A 9,688-nucleotide genomic window follows, 5' to 3' on the forward strand; every position below is an offset into this window, starting at 1 on the left:
CCAATCTGACTTTAAAGGCAACCCTCCGGCATTTCTCCTTATCTGGTACGCAACGAACGCGTGACGAGAGCAGCAGAAAGTTCATGGAAGGAAGTGATAATAAAATCTATAACAATAAACACAAGATTCTAGAGGTAATAAAAATAAATTTCAACATTTTTCTTATCTCAATAGCCCGTTGATTATTTTAGAAACACCTCGTTTTGATCGTCATCTCTCCTCGCGCCGGTTCGCAAGCCAAATAACAGAGAACAGGTCAATATCACGATCCGCAGCGATCAACATCGTTTTCTTTCTTCCCGTTTCGCAGCTTTCCATTCAAGGCGGCTTTCTTCTTCATGTCGGAGTTCGGCTCAACGGGGATGCGATGGTGGCCGATCTGCAGACGAGGAAGCACGAGGAAGGTAAGTGCTACGGAGTTGTTTCCATTTTGCAGTAGTGACATCAATAACGAAATATCGATGTTGTATAACGATATTTTCGAATATTGATAAACAAGTGTAATTAATTCCCATTTGTTAGATTTTTGAGTAAGTAGGTAAATAAGTCATAAAGGAGCGGAACTAAATAATTCAATATAATTTGATTTTTTTCCTCAAATTTGACACTCCCGTAAAACGACATCCTTTCTCATCAGATTGTGTATTATCATCTGGATAGGGCTACAATTTAGACTGCCTTCTGTAATTTAATCTCACAATCAGCACGAATGCTTACACGATTTTATTAGTAATCATTTTATTTTGTTTCGTTTGTATGTGGTTTGTATTCACCATTTCAGCTATCATCCCAAGTTTTACTCAACCATTTACATCATTGTTTAATCGAATTTGTCTATTTGCTGAACCTATTCCAATTGAGTAACACGCAAAGGGCACCCGAAAGCAATTGCGGCAGTGCGATCAAATAGCTCGAATTCTTTGGAAGCACGTTTATTCTTCTCGGAAAGGTCTTTTGAAAAACCAATCGTTGCAAAAGCAAACAGTACGTGGCCCAACAATTGCCATTCGACACGACGGCTCAGTAGGAGATGGTAAATTTCATAATTAAACTCATTTTTATCGAACGTCGTCTATCGAACGATACCGGGTTCCCATTTAGGAGAATATTTTCCTCTTTTGATCTGGCACTAATGGTATTTGGAGAACGACAGGTTCAGAGCTTCTTCTAATTATCTAAAACCTTTCAGTGGATATTTCCATTGAATAGTTGAATTGCTGTAACATCGGTTAACACTCAGCCTACACGATCATACACAAAGAATATCCATATGAATATCCACACTAATGGCATTAATGTCCCATGTTGTTCGTATGTCATCTTCTACGCTGCTGTATGTAACTTGAAAAAAGACCACAGTGAATAATATCTCCAGAATACAAGAGTAGACCATGTTAAGACACATTGGCAATCCATCCGGCGAACACTTTAATGTCAAACAGCTAATGTTGTTATCCTCGTCTCGTTACGTAGCATAAACCCATAGTTATTATGCTGGTCTGGTCCGATTCATGAATGAACAACGCAACCATCGCGCGAACAGATAGCGCGGAGTATTATTCGAGTTCGAGTATTGGAGGCAGCGAACGAACATAACTCGGGTACAAGTTGTGGCACAGGTCGCAAGCCCAAAAATGTACCGCCACAACCGTTCGGTTCGTGACAAACTTAACCCAAATGAACCTCGTCGTGTTGATATTGATTTTGGGTTCGATTTCCAGCCCTCAAATAGCCGGCGCAATATATTTATGCATTCCTCGTCGGCGGCATCGTTTGCGGGTTTGTGCCTCTTTTTTTCTGCGCAAAGCGAAACAACCTGCAGAGGTTGCCCAGGTGAGCAGAAGCCTGGGAGCTGCAAAGACGACTTGTACGACGAGATTCTTGTTACGAAAGAATCGGTATGGCACACGAAGTGCCGTGCTTTCATGAATAGATTGCTCTTTTGATGTTTGCTTTTGCTAGGTGGTGGGCTTTTGGCGGTCTGCCGAGAAAATAATGCGGAAAGCGAAAGTGACTTTGATTACCCGATCGGGTGATGAGAAATGTAGTTATGTGGTCATAGTCTACAGGAGAACAATTCTGGTTAGCATATTGCAACAAATCATTCAGTATTCATATTCTCAGAGTGCGTTCAAATGGGGATAGAAATCGCACTGCTGAGTGATTGCAAGTGAAATGACGAAATTTATATATATATATATATATATATATATAATGTAGTTATGTGGTCATAGTCTACAGGAGAACAATTCTGGTTAGCATATTGCAACAAATCATTAAGTATTCATATTCTCAGAGTGCGTTCAAATGGGGATAGAAATCGCACTGCTGAGTGATTGCAAGTGAAATGACGAAATTTATATATATATATATATATATATATATATATATATATATATATATATATATATATATATATATATATATATATATATATATATATATATATATATATATATATATATATATATATGTTTAAGACTTTTAAAACCAAGATTACAGACTTTTGGGATTTTATACAGAATTTACAGATTTTTTAAAATAAGTTTCCAATTTCATTCAATACTATTTTTATTAAATCAATTTCAATATTTTTTTCCCACTTCACCTATACCATTAAATGAATCTCTTTTTTTTGACATTCATTGGTGTAATATCCTGCTTCCTCATGTCTGAGGTGAAAAAGGCAAAAGTCTACATCGTACATGAATCGGTTAGGCTTACAATATATAAATAAAAATTATAAAATTCAAATAATAAATGTTCGTGTAAGTCAGGGAAAACACGCTGTTCTTCCGATAGCCGTGATTTATTTGGTAATCAGCTTCAAGCTAAAAATACCTGAATTAGTTTCACAAAATATGGTATAAGAATAACACATACATTACAGTGTGCCTGTGTATCTTATACAATGGACACGCGTTGAATATAACCCTAACGGTAACAGTGGTTCGCTGCACTAACTAGTACCTCTTTTGGTGTAGAAACCTGAGTGTACTTGGCTTTTAGTGTGAAAACAAACTATATATAATAGTAATCAAAGGGAAATTCAATAAGTTTAATAGAACACGTTCTTCTCTTCTGAGCACTTGCTAAACCTTCTATTGTTCATTTGGAGTTTGACGGTATGTACTGCTTGGCGCTGTTGGTAGACGTGCTTCTAGTTGCAGATAGGGTCGTCAGTGAAAGTGCCCCTGCAGCAACATCCCCCCTCCCGTAAAGATCAGTTGCAGACTCAGCTTTACCATTACTTTTTACGTCCAATACCGCCAGCTTTGACACTGGCCGGCGGAATATGCCTCCTGCTGTTTGCACCACAGCTTGTCGTATGCGCCCATCTTGACCGACGATCACCTGCAAGATTCGTCCCCTGGTCCAGCCGTTTCTTCTGTTCTCGTCTATGATGATGACTAAGTTACCAGGTTCAATTGCTTTGGTATCTCCAAACCACTTGGTTCGTCTAGTAAGAGTCGGTAGATACTCTCGCACCCATCGAGACCAGAAGTGATTTAGATTCTGCTGAATCAGATCCCAGGAGTTGCGAGCCGTTTTTGCTGCATCCAACATGAGAACAGATGGTTGTTTGATACCACTACTGCTGCCTAGCAGAAAATGGTTCGGCGTCAAAGCTTCCTGCTCTGCTGAATCTAACGGCAGGTAAGTGAGTGGCCTGCTATTCACGAGAGATTCTGCTTCAATCACGAGTGTTTGGAGACCTTCATCACTTAGCTTTTTGTTTTGAGAGAAACCAGCCATCGCCACCTTAATCGATCGCACCAAACGCTCCCAGCTACCACCCATACTGGGGGCTGACGGTGGGATGAACACCCACTTTGTGTATGCATTCGTGAATGTTGATGCTGCTTCCGTTTCAATTCGTTCGATTTGCCCTTTCAGCACATTGTTCGCCCCGCAGAAGTTTCGACCATTATCGGAATGGATTTCGAGTGGCGCCCCCCGTCGACACACAAACCGACGTATTGCTTCGATGCACGACTCCGTAGAAAGATCATACGCCACTTCTACGTGTACCGCCCTGATAGTAAGACACGTGAACAAAGCAACGTACCTTTTAGCAGTTGATCGTAACACTTTCACTTGTATTGGACCGAAGTAGTCTAATCCGGTATAGCTGAAAGGTCGGATGAAAGGTGAGAGCCGTGCGATGGGTAGTGGCGCCATCTTCGGTGTAGTTGGGTGTGCTTTATACACTTTACACCACTGACAATGTCGTGCCACTTTTCTTGTGAGTACGCGTAGCTGCGGTATGTAATATTGTTGCCTTACTTCGTTGACAATGGTTTCGGAATTAGCATGAAGATATTTTCGGTGGTAATCGTCGATGATTAGGAAGGACACCCGATGTGTCTTGGGTAGGATCACAGGATATTTTACCTCAGTCGTGATCTGTTTTGCCAATCCAATGCGACCATCGATGCGTAGAATCCCTTCGTTGTCAAGAACTGGAGTCAACTTATAAATAGCGCTGGATTTAGGTATCGCTAGTAACTCCTTTTGCTGTAGATGTTTATTCTTCTTCAGAATGGCCACCTCGTTCGAATAGACTTCAGCTTGGACTTGTCGCCATATCGCCATCTCTGCTGCCCGAATCTCTTCCTGCATTAGAACTCTGTTCCCAATTCCTCGTTTTTTCAAGGATATATACTTCATAACGTAAGCCATGGTCCTCACCATGCGGCCCCATCGGGAAAATCGTTCATATACGATCATTGGAACGTATTCGTCCGTCACATGATGAAGATGGCATGGGCGAATTTCTTCGTCTGTGGTTGTGATACAATTCTTCGGAACAGGCCATTGATCCTTACATCCCAGAAGGAAATCTGGTCCTTGGAACCATCTGCTGGTTGAATCAAAATGTGGACTTTTTGTCCATTTGGTGGCCTCATCAGCCACATTCATCGCACTCGGTACCCAGTGCCACTCACTTTCGTTTGTTGAAGTCAATATTTCACCGACGCGGCAGGCAACGAATTGCCTGTACTTTCGATGTTTCGAATGAATCCATGCCAGCACTGTGTTCGAATCAGACCAGAGAAACCTGCTCATGATCGGTATTGTGTGACCTTCGATAACGAACGACAGCAGACGGACACCTAATACAGCAGCCATTAGCTCTAAGCGAGGGATAGAAACATATTTTAACGGAGCCACCTTTGCTTTAGCTGCCACTAGTCTACACTGTGGGACTCCATCTGGTCTGATTACGCGGAAGTAGATCACTGCTGAATAAGCTTCTTCGCTCGCATCGCAGAACACGTGTGCTTCGATCGAATCGTAAAGGGATGGATTTGCCCCTTGAAAGTAGCATCTTGGGATTTGAACGCCGTCCACACTATCAAGCAAGCTCGTCCACCTTTTCCATAGCTCGAAAAGGTGTTCATCGATGCGATCGTCCCATTTTATCCCGGTTCTCCAAATTTCTTGCATGAGGATCTTGCCGTGGATTAAGAAGTTGGCTAGCAACCCCAGGGGGTCAAAAAGGGACATAATACATTTCAAGACTTGCCTCTTGGTTGGGCGTGTAGCTGTGTCTAAAAGAGTATGTATTTCGTCACTAATCGAAACGGAAAATGTAAGTGTATCAATTCTATGATGCCACAGCATGCCCAGCACGCGTTCGGCGTTGGCACCCTTTGTTTGAATGAGGTCTCTTGTTTCTTCTTTCGGTTCCTCGCCCATGAAACGGATGACTTCCTGGCTATTGGAGACCCAATCACGAATGTGGAATCCTCCCTTGGAGTGAATCCAGCGCACTTCACTGGAGACGGATTTCGCTTCTTCGACAGTAACAAAGCTATCGAGCAAATTATCGACGTAATGACTCCTCAAAATACTTTCTACCGCTCTAGGGTATCGTTCTGCAAATTCCTCAGCGTTCCTATTTTTCGCGTACTGCGCGGATGTTGGTGAACTGGTGGCCCCAAAGGTTAGCACGTCCATTAGAAAAATCTGCGGTGGATCTTCGGGATTATCACGCCACAAGAATCGCTGAGAATGACGATCGGGTTCTATCACTTTAATCTGATGGAACATCTCGGCAATGTCACTCGAGACGGCAAATGGAAACTGTCGGAATCGAAATAAAACTGAGTGTAAAGGAGTCAGCATGTCCGGTCCAGGGAGCAGAAGAGTATTCAAGGAAATACCATCGACAACAGCAGCGGCGTCCCAAATAAGGCGCACTTTTCCTGGTTTTCTAGGATTAGTCACAGCCCCTAAAGGAAGGTACCAAATACGGCGAGGGTCTGCGGATTCCAGTTCCTCTTTCGTTGCGCGATGGGCGTATTGTTTTGTTTGATAATCACGGAGTTGGCGGTGAATACTTTCTCCTACTACTGGATCTCGCTTCATGCGTCGCTCCAAGCATGTGAGTCGCCGAAGTGCCATTCCGTAACTGTCTGGAAGCTCGAAATGATCATTCTTCCAGAGTAGACCCGTACAGAATCTACCGTCAACTTTGTACGTCGTTCGCTGGAGCAAGTCCATAGCCCGTTGGTTGTCTACGGATTCCAGCGGTTGGAGCGGTGTCACACCGGTGTCTTCCCGATTGAAATAATCGCGTACTATAGTGTCCAGCTTCACTATGGCTGAACAATCGCACGTGTGATAATTGAGGTGTTCAACGTCTCGTCCGCCATCTACATGACCGTAGATACACCATCCTAAGCGCGTCTTGGATGCTATTGGTCCTTTTACCCCTTCTTTGATCTTCAAAGGTACAGCCAAAGATAGATCACGAAGCCCGATCAGTATTTGTGGAACGGCATTTTCGTAGCTGCGTACCGGTAAACCAATTAGATGTTGAAATTGTTTTTGGAGTGGTTCAACCCTCAACGTCTGCTGGGGAAGATTGAGGTGATCTACCGTCCGTGCGTTCTCCAGAGTGTGGCGAGTCTTTTTCCCGATCTCTGATACATCCACGGAAATCACCTGTGACGTATTCTCAATTCGCGACATGTTGGCGGTCCACTGCAAGCAAAGAGGTACCTGCGGACCCTGTAATCCAAGCTGATGGGCGAGACCAGATTCTACTAATGTCGTCGACGACCCTTCATCCAGAAAGGCAAAGGTCTTAACGGAACAAGTGATGCCGTACGCTACTACCGGTATTATCCGGTACAGGACCGATTGTCCACAATGGTGATATGTCAGGTTCGCATTACTGGCGAGCGCGTTACTTGTGCGTGATGAATGTAACATTGGATGATGCCGAAATTGGCATCCGTCGATTCCACACCGATTGATGTTCCGACAAGGACGACGCCCGTGAGGGTTCAGGCATGTTCGACAAAGCTTCAGTGTGTGCACAAATTTCCAACGGCTCTCGATGTCGCTGTCTTTGAACTTAGGACAGTCCTGGACCCGGTGATCTCTCGCGCAGACGAGACAGTGTCTCTTAACTTCTGACACTACCATATTTCCATATTCATTTTTGTCCTCCATGTGGGCATTGAAATACCCCTTTTCTCTATTTTTATTTCGATCAACCCTGACGAAAGGTTGCTCTACGTACGAGCACACTTTGCTAACTGATTCTACCACATGTGACATAAAATCACTGAAAGTTCTCAGATCAGCGGTTGGACACGCGATGAGTTTTTCTGCCCACTGCAGTTTAAAACTTGAAGGAAGTTTTTCGACGACCTCATGAAGCAGCACAGGATTCGATAGATGTGTTCGCTGTCCTGTTGCGATTAAGTGTTGGGTTAGATTTCTAACGGTTAAACCAAAATCCATCAAGGTTTCAAGCTTTTCAGCCTTGGGCGTAGGACACTCCCGTACATTTCTTATCAGCTTGTTTATGATAATTTCAGGACGCCCATATAGGGTCTGCAGAGTTCTCATTACCTCCGGAACGTTTTCCGGTGCTAGTAGATAATACCTCACGGACTTCAAAGCGTTTCCTTTTAAGCATCTTTGTAGTCGTGTCATGTTTTCTGTATCTGTGTATCCACAGGTGGCCGTCGAGTTCTTATAACTGCTATAAAACAGAGGCCATTCCTCTGGGTCACCTGAGAAATCTGGCAGATCGCGGGGCGTTATTTGCCTCGCTGTTAGTTGTTCCTGAGTTAGGTGGAATGAACGGTGGCTGATCTGGGAAGGCTGTTCCGATAGACGAATATTTTCAGGGACAATCTGTGATTGTATGCTGCACTCTATTGGCAGACTCTGAGCGATCGGAGGGTATGTTGGTGCTCCAGTGGAAAGCGGATTATGTCCGCGATTAGAATATACATTCTGAGTCGTATTCGTTATTCGCTCTCTTAACTCGTTCCGAACAGCTTGAGCACCGGACCGATGTGGTGGTAGAGGCGCTGCGGTTGAACGACTCGAAGGACCAGCTTGCTGCTGAGAATCTAATGATACTGTAGGTACAGGTGGTTGACTCGGGCTTCGGTGAGATTGAAGATCTGATTTTGACTTGGTAAGTTGCATCCAGCAACGTTGAAGCTGCTGTTCGAGCTCTTGTAAATGTTCTAATGTGCCGGTATTCGGTAACTGCTTAATATCTCTAGAGACATAAAGTTTCTTTTTAGTTTGGGTGACATCCTGATTTAGACTAGTTGTGATGGCGTTGTCCAACCCGCCGGTAGCCGCAGCAGTTTCTTGACAAATATTAACAGGTTCGGTTGGCCCGGTCTGTTCTGGTTGTCCTTGCGGAATTTTAGTTGGCGAAGGTGACACAACTATCTGAGGGTCGATTGTTTTTTCTACCCACTCACTGGTGTGCTTTATCCGTTCCTGAGTCTCAATTACATGGTTTCTAACACTGCGATTATCCGTTTCTTCCTCTTCCAAAGCAGCTGATTCAAGCCGGAATTTATCCTGGGAAAACTGCTTCTCTAGGTCAAGGTCATTTTGTTTCCGTTTTAACTCTTTCTGCTCAGTTAAATGTTGCAGTTCCAACTGCAAACGGGCGCGACGAGCAGACGAACTAGTCGATGTAGATTTCGCAGGAGCTGGTAAGCACTTTATGCAACTCCAGCGGCGATCTGTGACAGACGACGTTACTCCGGCACATGTGTAGTGCCACCATCTTCCGCATTCGTCGCAAGCTACCATATCGTCATAACTGTTGGGCCGTTTACAACCAGAACAGTTTGATTCGCCGGCCTTCGGGGTAGTCCTGCTTGTGTCCATTGTAATCTTGAAGTTTTTGTTCGTGTAAGTCAGGGAAAACACGCTGTTCTTCCGATAGCCGTGATTTATTTGGTAATCAGCTTCAAGCTAAAAATACCTGAATTAGTTTCACAAAATATGGTATAAGAATAACACATACATTACAGTGTGCCTGTGTATCTTATACAATGGACACGCGTTGAATATAACCCTAACGGTAACAGTGGTTCGCTGCACTAACTAGTACCTCTTTTGGTGTAGAAACCTGAGTGTACTTGGCTTTTAGTGTGAAAACAAACTATATATAATAGTAATCAAAGGGAAATTCAATAAGTTTAATAGAACACGTTCTTCTCTTCTGAGCACTTGCTAAACCTTCTATTGTTCATTTGGAGTTTGACGGTATGTACTGCTTGGCGCTGTTGGTAGACGTATTTGAAAACTCCATATTAGTCTAATCTTCTTTATTGGCACTAACGTTCCATGGGAACCTCGGGGTTCCTCACATCATTTTTATTAGTACAGGTCGGACTCGATTATCCGG

The 9,688-nt window shown here is 43.5% G+C and overlaps 1 protein-coding gene across 1 annotated transcript; it reads right to left on the reverse strand.

The window, feature by feature from the left end:
- Window positions 1-3,108: 3,108 nt before the first annotated feature.
- On the reverse strand, window positions 3,109-9,379 carry LOC129766788 (uncharacterized). The gene is made up of 2 exons (XM_055767384.1): window positions 9,305-9,379; window positions 3,109-9,252 (listed from the first exon to the last, which is right to left on the reverse strand). The coding sequence occupies exon 2, from the start codon at window positions 9,163-9,165 to the stop codon at window positions 3,109-3,111; it is 6,057 nt and encodes a 2,018-aa protein (XP_055623359.1). The 5' UTR covers window positions 9,166-9,252; window positions 9,305-9,379.
- Between the last annotated feature and the right edge of the window lie 309 nt (window positions 9,380-9,688).

This window comes from Toxorhynchites rutilus, chromosome 2 (genome assembly GCF_029784135.1).
Source record: "Toxorhynchites rutilus septentrionalis strain SRP chromosome 2, ASM2978413v1, whole genome shotgun sequence".
NCBI lineage: Eukaryota > Metazoa > Arthropoda > Insecta > Diptera > Culicidae > Toxorhynchites > Toxorhynchites rutilus.

What these genes read in the sequence shown, in the direction of transcription:
- LOC129766788 (XM_055767384.1), bottom strand. Translation starts at nt 9,165, where the DNA reads ATGGACACAAGCAGGACTACCCCGAAGGCCGGCGAATCAAACTGTTCT.